Below are 13,293 nucleotides of genomic sequence, written 5' to 3' on the forward strand. Positions count from 1 at the left end.
TATGTGAAACTGCACTGTTGAAATCCGGGACGCGGTAATTCATATTGGGTCATCTTTTACTAAAACACATTATATCGTGATCAACGAGTCTCGCTCGGAAGAGGTCCAGGACGCCAATATATAATTCATCAAAATTAATCCCCTTCCTTGGCCCTCCGACCATCAGAACCAACCACCACGAGCTCATCTCTCAAGTCATTCTTCTTTGGCGGCATGATCAAAATACTGCTATTCACAATGCCTAAAGACTACAAAAGCGACGTATCGGGTAAATACTACTTCAGGTATCCTGGCTCCACAGCTAATAGCGTCCGATGGGCCTTCTGGGAGCCGGAGAAGGCACCCCTCAAGGGAACCAGAATCCGGGATGCGATAGCCGGATTAGAGAATATCATACGGTGACCAAAGCAGAAACCCATCCAGGAACCCCCTCAAGCAGTCGAAAATCCATCATTCTATAGGTTGCCTTATGATGTGCAGGCTATTATTTTCGATATGGTTCACGAGTTACCTAGCTGGGTACATCTTAAATTTAAAAATTGGTCTCTGGAGAAGGTGGTCATCAGCAACCACGAACTATATGCCAACAAAGAATGGAACCAAGAGCCCAGACTACGACGAGATTTGAGCCGCAGTGACCCGTCTGATTCGTCCGGTATTGGTGCACTTGCAAGTAATGTCCTCCATACCCTTGTTGCGAATAGAGCCAACCTCGAAAACCTCCAAGATCAAAGCGGTTGGGGCGACTCTCCATTTTTCGTCAAAATACAGAATGAGGTCAAGACACCTCAAGTCAAGAGGCGAATAGATTGGTTCCTCATCGAAGGTGGTATGGAATTCTACCGAGATGACAGTATATACCGAAATTTGATTGATATCCGAACCATCGCCTTCACACTCGACGAAGCTTACGAATTTACACAACAATTAATACATACCCCCATTCCAGTTTTCGTACTCGACAGTGCTTCGCAAGTCGAAGAAGTCGTAATCATTGTCGGCGACCTCCAGAGCGATATTCCACCGTCTAAGATGCAAGAGATTGATTCCTATCAAGTCGATAAGATAGGCAATTTCAATCATCCCAACTTGCCGCATAATATTTCTAACGCTGAGAACTATATGATCAGGGCTATCACGAACAAGTGGGAAGAAGATATATCAGAGAGGCGCGGATATCTGCTTAATTGGTTAAGGGATGACATAGCACAAGACACGCAAGCGTACCCCATACACGACCATCTCAATCAGATGTCAAAATGGCTAGCCAGCCCCTGCGGAATCAAGTGGCTCGAGATGGACGGTTCGGCCTTCCTTAGGACACCATCCGGATAGTAGTAGTTAGCTTCCGAATATAGATATCCATAGCTTAAAACCAAAGCAGGAATGCAATGGCTTCAAGGGGCAGTTGGTACGGCATTCCTTAAGAGTCCGCAGGCACTACTCTGGGCGAATACCGGTACTAGAGACTCTAGGGGCTCTAATTCTAGAACACAGCTTCAGAAAGCTTGGTTCGGTTGTGCCGCAGGACGACAATGGATGTCCCTCCATTGTCCCAACGGAACACTACCACACTACCAACACCTCCTCAACCGCCATCGAGGACGGAGGACGCCCCCCAATCTACTAAAGTCTATGATACACTTTTCATGAACCTCAATTTTCGAGGTTGGCGTTTTGTGATGTGCCCCCGTGATGATACAAGTCGCCTAGCCCGAGGAGAAAGGGAGCTCGCTTTTTCATCGACACGAATGCTATCATGATGGGCTATAAGCAACGTCTATTCTGAGGCTTTAGTCCGTTCATTCCATTTTGGTTAGGCATTCAACGCAACTGTTTCCTTTACATATGCTTTGTTTTCATGCATCAGATCGTTGTCAATTCGGCTCGCCGTCCCTTCTACGCCAAAATACTTCGCATGAGATAGAGAAGGAAAGGTTCATAGAAAGTAGCATCGAATGCATAACTCCTTAGTGATTACCAAAAAATATATGTGCCCAGGCAGCTCTTCGTTGTGCATAATTTTATGTGCGTGGAACGCTCCCTTGAAAGCATCCTACGAGGTTCCTTAAAAATCACAAATCCTTCGATTAATGGACCTATCAACCTTCTCGTATCAACAGGGAGATAACGAGCGCTCGGTATGGCCGGCACTCTAAAGGGGAACAGTATTTGGCGGCTCATCTCGTATAAATTGCCAAATGCTTTCGAATACGTCATTGAAAAAGCATGAGGCTGTTTGAATATCGAGATAAGGGAGGTGGTATGCGGTAAAAAACGCAGCATGAAGCCCGAATAGGAATTCTTGATATTGTCCATGTGACCAATGGAACCAGCGCCCGCACGATATTTCAATGTGACATTGTGTTCTAGAACCTCGTATTCTAGTAATTTCATTGCTGCCAAGCTAGGCAAGAAATGTAGTGGTGACAGGAAACACACCATGGCGGGTTAGGAGAGATGGATCCAGTTTCAATATAAAAGCTAGACGGTCTACTACAAGATCCTCGCTATTCCAACTCCTTTCTTAGGTAGAGAGTAACGCATCGCCGACGTGGTAGGCTACCAAAATGACTCGCCCACTCCTCTTCTTAGCATCAGCTTTCGGCCTGACACTGGCGCAAAGTGGCAATGTGAACCAATCCGCACCCTTCAACCTTGTCCTATCGAGCGACAATAGTACACTTAACGGTCTCAAGCTCGCAGCTTGCCACGCGGGAGCCGCAGTCGAAGCTCTCTGCCTCGATGAATCTGTTCAAACGCCAGAATTCCAAACCTTTTTCTTCAACAGTTCGGCCGAAGCCCCTTCGGATCCAAACTACCTACAATCCGGTTATGTGACGTGGACATTCACGGGTGGTACGCCGCCCTTCACATCCAATACGGCTCTGGCATTCCTTTATAATGAGGGATCCAACCTCGCCTTCCCTCTTATTTGGCCTTCCGACACCATTGCTCAGTCCGTCTCGTTTACTGAGGATGACCTCCTTGCTGTGGGAACCAATGTCAATGATGCGATTTCGCCCCCTGGGCCGTTCCCGAACTCCGTCGAGTACTTAACCGACCGCTGGGCTATCTGCAAGACGTATTGGCAGAGTTATGGATACGTTGCGCTTCAATATGTCCTGGGCAACCAGAAGCCCCAGAACCCGAGTTGCCAACTGGTGACGGTCAAGAGGGTTTGGGTGTAGTCACAGGATTCGATGGGAGGACATAGATTTGAGAAAAAAGGAGGTTACTTCTGAAGTTTGGGCAATTTAATTCATAATGTATGCCGTAGGTAGTCTTAATGAGTGTGCTCGTTAGGTGTCTGAATACAACATTATTCCTGCGTCCAAACACCCTAACAACCTGTCCCGTAAAAAAGAGTCGTAAAAACAAGTAAAACAGATTGCCTAACCCATTCCCACCCCCTAATGATGGGTTAATGCACCAATCTAAGCCCTAATATATGCCGATGATAAAGATGCAACCAACCACCAAGACCCAAAATCACTAATGCTCCATTCGTATCAAAGCACACGTCCCGTTCTCCTCTCCAACGCCCAAACCCAGTCCAACATGCTTAAGGTTTCTGACATTGTTTATTCATTTTTAAGCATCCCTTACTCTCACCAAGCGAGTCTGGTGCGTCGGACAAGCCGTCGAACACATCATCCAAGCTAAAGTTGAAATCGGAAATGCCGCAAGATCCCCCGATCCAATCACCAAAAAAGGAGACGGCGTCGAGTCCGTTTTCGACGAAAGTCTTGGCGCCCTCGACAGCTTTCTTAACTGCTAGAATAGAGGTGCCAGCGGGCACAGAGTCGATACCCTCCTCAACGAGCGTCGTAACAGCCGTTAGGACAACAGCGCATATCACGTTATCAAGCTGAGCAAGAGCTTGGATAACAACGTCTAAAATAGCACCGGCAGCCGAAAGATCGCAAATGCATTCGCCTGATGTCCATGAGTTTCCGTCGTCGTCTTTTTCTATCGTACTCGGGTCGAGCTGATCTAAAGGAACATCGGGTCCCTTACACTAAGGAAATATCACTGTTAGTTTTGTCATTTTCAGTTGAGGGGATGGTGATAAATACATACACCAACGGCGTTCGGATCTGAATTTGGATCCTGTGTTGGGCACCATGTCATACACGGGGCGAGCTCCTTTTGCGTGTTGCCATTCCCCAGGTAAGACATGCAGATGCCTATCCGTCCGAAGTTGGCGATGGTATCGGCATCTGAGCGAGGTAGAACTGCAGCCGAACCCGGGCCGATCGTCCCAACGAGAACGACGGCGGCTAGGTATGAGAATATCGAGGTGACCTTCATTATGATAGATAGAAAATGGGATATTAATTATTGAAACGTTGGTGAGATTCAGTTGAAGGGACGGACTCGATATCGTCGATAGAATTTGATAAGTGATGTGTTTCATCTCAGAAATCAAATCTAGGGGTAGTATATTTTATATGAGCCCCGATGAGGCCCCCAACTTCAAACAAAACCATATTCAAAAGTCCGATGACAGCTATGTGCTGTCCTAGGTGGTCCGGAAAAATCCCACTCCTTACTGCGCCAACCATTGACGCATACGTCCACCTACTCCAGAGTCTTTGTATAATCTACGTGCGCCCATAGGGCTGTGCCAGCACGAGGAGTCTATTACGACTAAGAACAAAGCAAGACTTCGAGCTATACGAATAAGCAGTTAGTCAAGCAGACGTAAATATCAAGAAATCCTACCGGATAGCTTCTATCCGCGGCCTAGTATATGGATATGGGCTGAAGAGTAGAATCAAAGAAAGCGGGCGCTGTAATTGGCGGCGCATGTCTCGTAGGGCTATTCTCGTCATATGGGTTAGGTATCTTGATAAACTGGTATGCTGATAGCAAAAGATACGGCGCCACGGCGGTTGTTTCGAAACAAATACACGTCCGGACCCAATCTGTTCTGATATCGGGGCGCTTAGAAGATCGGATCGTGCAACCACCGGACGGTATATCCAGAAATAGAAATCGGGAGGGCGGGTGCGTCGTCTGATTCGTCGGTTTTCCTCCGCACCGCCCCCACGACCAACAAAGAGCACGCATCCCGTACATCTGCTCTAGCCCACCCCATACGGGTATTTTTATTTATATTCACTGCCCCCCGGAATATGAGAGTACCGTTCCTTGGCGTTGAGACAACACCAAAGATGACCTTAAATTTCTATCGTAGGCTGAGGCCGCTCATTGGAGGCGGCTCACCGACAAATCGTCAATCGATGTTTTTAAAAACAAAGGAGCCAGTAACATGACTGATTGGCTTCGCTTACTGCCACGATAGTTAGTAAATGATAGGTCGCATTTTTTTTGAGCGAAATATCTATTCCTATTAAGCCACACGGGTGAGGAGTGAAGATATACATACACCTAATCTGCTACCAACTACAAGTTTAGCTGGAGCAATTCAATCCGGCTTAATGAGATCCATCGACTAAGTTTTCGTTGTTTAATCGGTTCTAATAAAAATAGGCCTCTTCGTTGCGTCAAGGTAGATCGTCGGGTCTTCGGGCCTAAAGCCTTAAGAGTAAGGGGAGAAGGCTAGAGTCGCTATAATCGTCGCCATGTAGTGGGCGTCAGCAGACCCCGCGGATTCTTCGTAGCGTGAGCCATTTCCTCCTAGGATACCTGCCTTTGCAGATATTCTTCTCGCTTCCGTCATACAGTGCCCCTTGAAGCTTTAGGCACCATTCACAAAGCTCACGCCACCAACCTCCTTACCGAACTCCACGCATTTCGACAACCCACACAACTCGAACACATCCCTTACACCTCCATCAACCTTCCCGTTTTCAGTATACCTATCCTTAATCTCGCCTGTATTCTTCAACTCCTGGCAAGACTCGTGCATAGCCAAGTACACGCTCGTCAAGCCAGCCATAGGCGAAATAACGATTTTATACCCCATATCTTTGGCCTCCTGCGAGTTCACCAATGGCGTAACTCCACCGCCGACCATGTTCAAGAAACATGGCGTCGGCGCCATATCTCGAACTATCTGCCTCATCTGCTCCTTCGTCCGCATGCCCTCCAAAAACGCAACATCCGCACCGGCTTGAACAGCAATCTTCAACCTCGTGACAGCTTCCTCATAGCCGAGAGACTGTGGCGCATCCGTGCGCGCAATAATCACGATGTCTGACTCCATACGCGCTCGGGCAGCAGCAGCCGCCCGGATCCGAGCTACGAATGTGTTTGTGTCGACTAGCTCCTTGCCCGTGAGATGACCGCATCGTTTGGTTGTTACTTGATCCTCGATGTGGAAGGCAGCTACCCCCTGAAGTATGTACTTCTCGGTAGTACGCGCGATCATCAAAGGCCCGCCAAAACCGGTGTCAGCGTCGGCGATCACCGGGACGTCTCGATTGAGACCCGCTATCATACCCGCGTTCGTCACCATGTCGTCGACGGTGGTGAGGCCTAGGTCGGGTTGGCCTAGGCGCGATGCGGCTGTACCTGCGCCTGTCTGGGAGGGTATTAGTCTGCGGTCACTTGCTTGCATGGGTGTGGAATGTGAGCATACCATGTACAAGGCATCAAAGCCTATACTTAACGCTACGCGTGCCGTGAGTCCATCGTGTACGCCCGGACAAACTATGATCTTATCCGCATCGGCAAGCACTTGCCGGAGTTTAGTTGCGGACTTAGTCTGAGACATTGCGGTTGAAATTTTCAATGTCCCCTATCTTGGGTAATCAAGTATACACAGAAGGCACTCAAGTATTTCAGATGTTGTCCCTTGGGTTTTCTCTCCGTCTCCAGAACCAACTTTACCATCAAGTTGGACGCTTGATAGCTACTCAGATAATATCAGAGGAAGCCAATAGTACTTGAGTGGTGAAATCGGAACCACATGGGGCTATCATCCACAAAATTCCGTTCTGTGACTCCGAGAACTACCCGTGAAAGCTCTTGCTACGTCCCAAGTGGGGTAGAAATAAGACAAGCTACAGATGTAACTCGGCCGATTCGGCCGATTCTAGCTCTGATGTATGGGGCATCTCGGTACTAGTGGCGGCGGTCGCGGTAATGGGCGCAAGCTACCGCAGAGTGACCTCATCATGCGTGTTAGTCGGGATGTAGATAAATAAATATCAGTGTTGCCTTGTCAACCACTATAGAGAAAGTAAACTTACCTTCATCTAGTATAAACCGCTTTCCAATTTCGTCAGAGGAACGCTTGAGTATAAGGGTCCTTCCCCAGTTCATAACGCTATACCTCTCCCTTACATCATTGGTGTTACTAGCAGTCTTATATGAAGCCGCAGGCCAACCCCTAAGATTGTAGATCGTGGCTCTCGACTTTAATCTGAATCCAGTCATTTTCTCTGTGATCACTTTCGCCGATTACTGTAACTTCAAACCTATCGCCTGTCTTTGTAAAAGGTTGTCCATTTGAACCAGGATCCGTTACCCAATCAAAATGCCAAATGTGTGGAATTGGCTGTTCCTTTTCTAAAATGGGGAGCAATGCATGAAACTCTTCATCATCTGTACTTAAAACCCGATATTCTATGTATCCCTCCAGAAGAATAACAACGATGAAGGGTTCGCCGAGAAGCTTTGAGGTTTCTATTGCGGAACCAACCGTTAGATGTATAGCGAACCTCTCTTGGCTGGATCCAACTAAGAAAGCCTTTCTATGGGGGTCCCACAGATCACTCGGCCGAGCAATAATGTTCTTAATGGGCCCAGAGAACCCCACGAACAAAGCGTCGTTATATTGTGTCGCTATGTTAAATGCGTCTGCTTGAGGAAGGTCCTTTGGAATATAGATTCGGGGCTGGAACATCACTATCTCCTTCTCTGTTTGACTCGTATCATCAAATAACTTATATGGGTTATGCCTCACAAACCCTCTAGGGACCTTGGCAAGGCATATGTATTGTCTCATACCGGGGTAGTTAACGCCGTGCCTGTATTTCTTCCTGCAGCCAATTTCCATCAAGATACCGTGCTCTGGATTAACTCGTAGATTTAGCCCATCGAAACGTATACCTCTATTAGTGATCGTGATTTCTCCAGTGTAACCCATGTTATAGATTGACATGAAGTGGCCTTCGGAGAACTCGCAAGGATGGTTAGCGAAGAGTCCGCGAAACTCCTGCTCGGGTTCTCCAATTGATGGCGGGGGCGAGGCTTTCCATGCGAAAAGTGACATATCTGTAGTCTGTTTGCATATTTCCTCCTGCAATCGGATAAAGGCCTTTGCCCCCTCCCCATAAAGAAGGGGCATGTTAATGCCGAATATTCCTAGGAGACAATACGCCGTGTCTTCAATCCTCGTAGTTTCTCGCGATGAGGCCCATGACATCCGGCACGCGATTGGTTCGTGTTGCGGTTGATAGCGCAAGCCATTGGGATGCCGATATGGCTCTATAATACGCCGAGGGATCCTAGTGATCTCTTCAAGCAGCGCACTAGATTGCTTTTTGTCGCCAATGAGATTCCATTGCATATCATAGAACTCGACGTACATCGGCGCTATCAGCTCCTGCAACGTCCAACCCCGCGTAAGCCATTTACATGCTTTGAGCTTCGTTTTCCAGAGTTGCCATAGGTCATCAGGCTGTTGACTCAATATGTCTGGATGAGTCGGCATGTCTGACAGATATGCGAAACACACAGCCGAGTCCTCGTACCATTTATACATAGAATTGATCGCTTCGGACAGCTCTGCGCTGCTGGTTTTATCAATACAACAAGTATCGACCCAGGCCCAATTCAGCCCGCGTTCGCGGGCCATTAGAACAGTTTTCTCAATCTTAGCAAACCCTTTCTTCCTACGAGCCACGCTCGGATCCGGGTCCCTAAATTCTTGAAAACTCACTTCATCATCTTCCCAGGTATGCGATAAGATCGCATACGAGTTCTCCCGGTAATTGTCTTTACGCACGAGCTCAAAGTTGTGGGTGTTGATGAGCCACATATTGACAGCGACATCGCAAAATGCAGCACGAAAAGGGATGTCTGTGTGTCTCGGTCAGAGCACCGGGATCTTCGCTTCATATTGGTGATAAAGAAATCGAAAAAAGCAATTTTATCTGAAAACTGACAAGTCCATTTCATGTGGTTGGGGGCTGAGCCTGATCGTAGGACCTGTAAGCCTACGGAGTATGCATGTATGTAGGCACATGATTGGGCTGTCTTAACTGTATAGATACACTCGTCGCATCTATTGGTGTGCGAAAGCTAGGCGCAGAATACAGCCATCCCATTTCAAGCATGGCTTTGCAGAACGCCCTGTGATGAGTGACCAAGGTGTTATCTTCACTTTATCTTTCACAATACGGCCGCTTTAAGGATGATTCGCCAGTGATCAAATGAGGCGCCGGTAGCGGTTAGAATATAGGTATAACTACGTAACCGGCCTGTTAAATCAAGGAAATATTGGTATGGGACGGGAATAGTGATGGATCCTTTCCCTTGAATTGATAGACCCCGAGTGTATAAAGTTCTAATCCATTCTAGGGGTCTTCATAGAACGTGTATAGTTACCTAAGTAAGGGTTGCCCTACTCTATCTTTATTTGTTATAACCGACATAAAACTAGGCTCCTTAGTTAAGTATACTATTACTGGCTGGATATTGTTTACCAACGTATTTTTTATATTCTAGAAAAGTTATTTAATAGTCTTGCTGTATCTTTAATTAAAGAACTAAGGTGATGTAAGGGAAAGAACCTATATTTAACTGAATAATATTAGTAATTACTAAAATAATTCTGTTCTAAAAACAACCACATTAGAAAGAATCCCTAGAAGTAATATTTAGGGCATTTGGTAGACTAACTAGGAACAACCCCAGGATTACACAATTGAGCTTGGTACCTGCCTAGGGAGCCAGGATACCGAGAATGGAATGCCTACCTAGGTAATTCACTTGCAAATCTGAATGCGCGGTGATTATGTGAATTGCGAAATAAGCGGAATGGGAGTGGATGATATGAGAAATTGCAATGGATCCATGGAGATTGGTAGATTGGTAGATGTCCCCGGGCGCTATAGTCAAGACGCGGAAAATAAATCAAATCTCTGCCGTCCTTAGCAACATGTGTCTATTGTCCCGAGCACGTGGGACATGTCTAGCCTGGTTATTATTTCCGTTGCACTGTGAAATATCCGCGATGGAGGAAACCTAGGACGATGAGATACCAATTCCCAAGCTAGGTAATTCCGTATTCCCGTGTAGTGCTAGAAGTTGGACAGGTATATCAATCTTGAATCGTCAGAGGACAAGTACAGGTTACAATAATGACCAGGTATGTTGTAAGATCTGCGTGTTACCAACTGAATCGCAACAGGAAGTGGGACGACTGTTCTTGGCCATAAGAAACGCCAACTGAAAGTTTTAAAACGAAAAAAAAAAAAAAAAAAAAAGAGCTAATCAATGTGAACGGAGATCCTCATAATCGCAGATCGGGACCCGCAAAATTTGAAAAGTACAAAGCGGATGGAGCTCACACCTCCGCCGTACTGGGGTAATGTTGGATTGAGCCGCGCGATGGAAGAATATTTTCCTGAGGGGTTCTGTTCTCTTCGATCCTCTCGATTTAAAAGAGTGTAACTTGCGTGATGATCAACTGCGGAGAGAGGACACCTTTTTATCAATATTGTCCTAGCCTTCTTAATAGGGTCAAAAGGATCTATTCGATCGACGGCATTCCTTCTTCATTGCCTGGTCTTTGATCATTAGATCGACCCGTTCTCAGCCCATTGATTCGGTCCTCTAGGCTAGAATACCCCCTCCGTGTTTCATATTCAGGCTCTTGGGAGGTATCACTAACCAGTGAGACTCCGCCTCTACCGCCCGCGGCGGCATCGCTTACGGTGGGCTGCAGATCTTAGTGTTCAGCCGCCCACCTGAGTACACGGGTGCTGCTACTACTAGCAGGTAGCCCCTTACCTAAACCGCTATCGGCTGCCCCGGTCGGCGGTTGTCAACTCCAATAGCAGTGGTTTCCCCTGAAGGAAATGGTAGACCGATTTGGTGATCTTTCGCCTAATCGAGGTTCTGGTTTACTCTGACTAAAGAATGCTTCCGAACTTCCTATCTAACAATTAGGTATGGCAATTGTTTAGTTGATACGTAGCATATATGACTTGTTGCTGTCTTTCCTCTCGTTGATATACTCTGGCCAACTATTTCTGTATGTAGATTGCCGTCGGTGACAAGATCGGTAGTACGTAATCAGTCTCCTACCTACTATAGTACTCCCCTCGGTGCTATCGTGGGGCGCCATCCCACCATCATAAGTAATTGGAAAGCCCAAGTAGCACAATTTCTCACATGAACAGGCAAGCCAAGCCTAATAGGGCTTGCCACAAGCCGTCCAAAGTCGCACATCTGGGGGGCCAAGAGGCCGAGTAGCCGTTGGAAACTTACACTAGCTGCGTACAGTACTTGGTAAACTTGGCTTCGCAACACACAGCATCGTATGCATCGTGAGCAACATTGCACTTATACTGTGCACTGTCAGAAGCTTAATTGTAAACGCTGGATGGCGCTCTTTTTGGTAAGTAGGCACGGTTCTTCCAGGATCGAGGCGGGTCTAATGATCATAACTTCATAGCCGAGCTCAATGCATGCTTATGCTTATCTGGATCTTGTGGAATCGATATGCCGCGAATGGCATCTTTTAATCTTTGTCTTCAGTCTGGTTCTAGAGTGACTGACATTTGTTTGCGAAAATACGACGAGGCACATATCACAGCGGTTGTCTGCGTGCATAGCTGCAAATGTTGTCAATTGTAGCCAATCATGATCGCCGTTCGGCAATTAAGCCATCCTAGGTATTAGGCACATTGCGACGGGTTTAGGCGTAGAGGTTCCCGCTGTGGAAAATTAATGAGCTGCCGATGCCAAGGCCTTTTTAATCATCACCGGGATATATGCCCTGGGACAGCGGCAAATTCCAAATTACCTTCGTTTCCTTGGTACCGGTTGACATTCTCGATGCCGGCTCGAAGCGGTATGCACGTACAAATTAGAAGAAGCAAAAAAAAGCTTCACTTGATAGAACCGTGATATTGGTAGAAGTCGCGGCGCTTCTAGAAGCTCTAGAAGACTATAGAATACAAACTCGTTAGGGCACGGCCTGGCCTGGGTAGATACGTAGAAATGCCGTGTTGTTTGTGCGTTTTGTCATATCGCTGTCATTATCATGTTGGTTTTCGCGGGTGATGAGGTCCAAACCATCCCCCCCCCACGGAGATCTGCAGCCGTATCAATGAGTGCCGAAGAAAAGTAGAGCGAAAATGATGAGATTCCCTTTTTTTATCTATTGAACGGGTCTGTGGACGGTCCAGGTGGGATTCCGTAACTTCGGAGATAGGACCCAACTCAATCGAGAAGACTGTTACCCCAGCTGGGGTGTAACGCTCTGCCCACCTAGGTAAGCAAGAAGGTATCATGAACTTACCATTCACAACGCTGACGGAGATTGTTGATGATGATTCAATGTTAATTCGTACGCGGTGGTTTGACATGAGACATAAATAACCTAGGTAAACATTGGTAGCGGGAGGGACCATTGAAAAATGCTCACGCGGCAGACAAGAACTGACGTAACCAGTGCAATCTCGCCGAACTGGAGAAGGCCTCTCAAGAGAGCACTTCGAAACATAGGCCCCACAGCTTACGAATGCTGCCCCTAATGGAGGGGGTTAGGGGGTTTGGGGCGGGCTGCTGGGAGCGGCGTCGAGACAAACGACGTAATGATCTTCATCAGCACATTCGCGAACGGTAAAGCCGCTCAGGGATTTCCTAAATTGGTTAGTTTGCAAAATTGAAATTTGATTTTGATGCCGTTTTTCGACATCCCACACTTGATGTTGTAATTGGTAAGTTGTGTGTCTGGCGGGTCTATGAAGCAATCAAGATAGATTATGCGCAAGTCTAGATGGAAGAAATCTGAAATTCAGAGTTTATCAGGGATTAAGAAGAAGCTTTTTCGACCTCGTGTCTGGACCTTCCAATACATACAATACTTTAAGTGACTCGTCCCATGTTCTAATTTTAAAAGTCAACTAAAAGAAGGTACGCGTAACCTTCTTCTGAAATGGTTCTAGACTGGCTCATCGATGACAGCCCTAGCGCATTTTAAAGATGGTGTAAGGGGGGTGACAATGATGAGACGGAAGGTACAGATTAAACTCTAATTATCTACCTATCTTCTTACTCATCGATGTACCTTCATAACATAAACACCTTTTTCACCTACACATATACTTACATACAAGTTACTAAGGCAGCCAAGGTCGAAAG

At 46.8% G+C, this 13,293-nt stretch overlaps 5 protein-coding genes across 5 annotated transcripts; 2 read left to right on the forward strand and 3 right to left on the reverse strand.

Annotated features, from left to right (window-relative positions):
• Positions 1–237: 237 nt before the first annotated feature.
• Positions 238–1,335, forward strand: F4822DRAFT_429273 (uncharacterized protein; the record flags this gene model as incomplete). Its single annotated transcript, XM_051461065.1, has 2 exons — positions 238–398; positions 462–1,335. 2 exons carry the CDS (start codon positions 238–240, stop codon positions 1,333–1,335), a joined length of 1,035 nt encoding a protein of 344 aa, XP_051314431.1.
• A 1,060-nt stretch (positions 1,336–2,395) lies between these two features.
• F4822DRAFT_403465 (uncharacterized protein) lies at positions 2,396–3,234 on the forward strand. The gene has a single exon (XM_051458122.1). The coding sequence runs from the start codon at positions 2,571–2,573 to the stop codon at positions 3,189–3,191; it is 621 nt and encodes a 206-aa protein (XP_051314432.1). The 5' UTR covers positions 2,396–2,570; the 3' UTR covers positions 3,192–3,234.
• Positions 3,235–3,378: 144 nt separating this feature from the next.
• Positions 3,379–4,531, reverse strand: F4822DRAFT_252789 (uncharacterized protein). Its single transcript, XM_051454467.1, has 2 exons — positions 4,084–4,531; positions 3,379–4,021 (listed from the first exon to the last, which is right to left on the reverse strand). The coding sequence occupies exons 1-2, from the start codon at positions 4,312–4,314 to the stop codon at positions 3,566–3,568; spliced, it is 687 nt and encodes a 228-aa protein (XP_051314433.1). The 5' UTR covers positions 4,315–4,531; the 3' UTR covers positions 3,379–3,565.
• Positions 4,532–5,444: 913 nt separating this feature from the next.
• F4822DRAFT_252744 (Phosphoenolpyruvate/pyruvate domain-containing protein) lies at positions 5,445–6,953 on the reverse strand. The gene is made up of 2 exons (XM_051454464.1): positions 6,551–6,953; positions 5,445–6,493 (listed from the first exon to the last, which is right to left on the reverse strand). The coding sequence occupies exons 1-2, from the start codon at positions 6,683–6,685 to the stop codon at positions 5,708–5,710; spliced, it is 921 nt and encodes a 306-aa protein (XP_051314434.1). The 5' UTR covers positions 6,686–6,953; the 3' UTR covers positions 5,445–5,707.
• Positions 6,954–7,303: 350 nt separating this feature from the next.
• F4822DRAFT_429277 (heterokaryon incompatibility protein-domain-containing protein) lies at positions 7,304–8,956 on the reverse strand (the record flags this gene model as incomplete). The annotated part of the gene is made up of 1 exon (XM_051461066.1): positions 7,304–8,956. One exon carries the CDS (start codon positions 8,954–8,956, stop codon positions 7,304–7,306), a length of 1,653 nt encoding a protein of 550 aa, XP_051314435.1.
• Positions 8,957–13,293: the final 4,337 nt, after the last annotated feature.

The sequence above is a fragment of the Hypoxylon trugodes genome, assembly GCF_022578975.1.
Source record: "Hypoxylon trugodes strain CBS 135444 unplaced genomic scaffold F4822scaffold_5, whole genome shotgun sequence".
Lineage (NCBI taxonomy): Eukaryota > Fungi > Ascomycota > Sordariomycetes > Xylariales > Hypoxylaceae > Hypoxylon > Hypoxylon trugodes.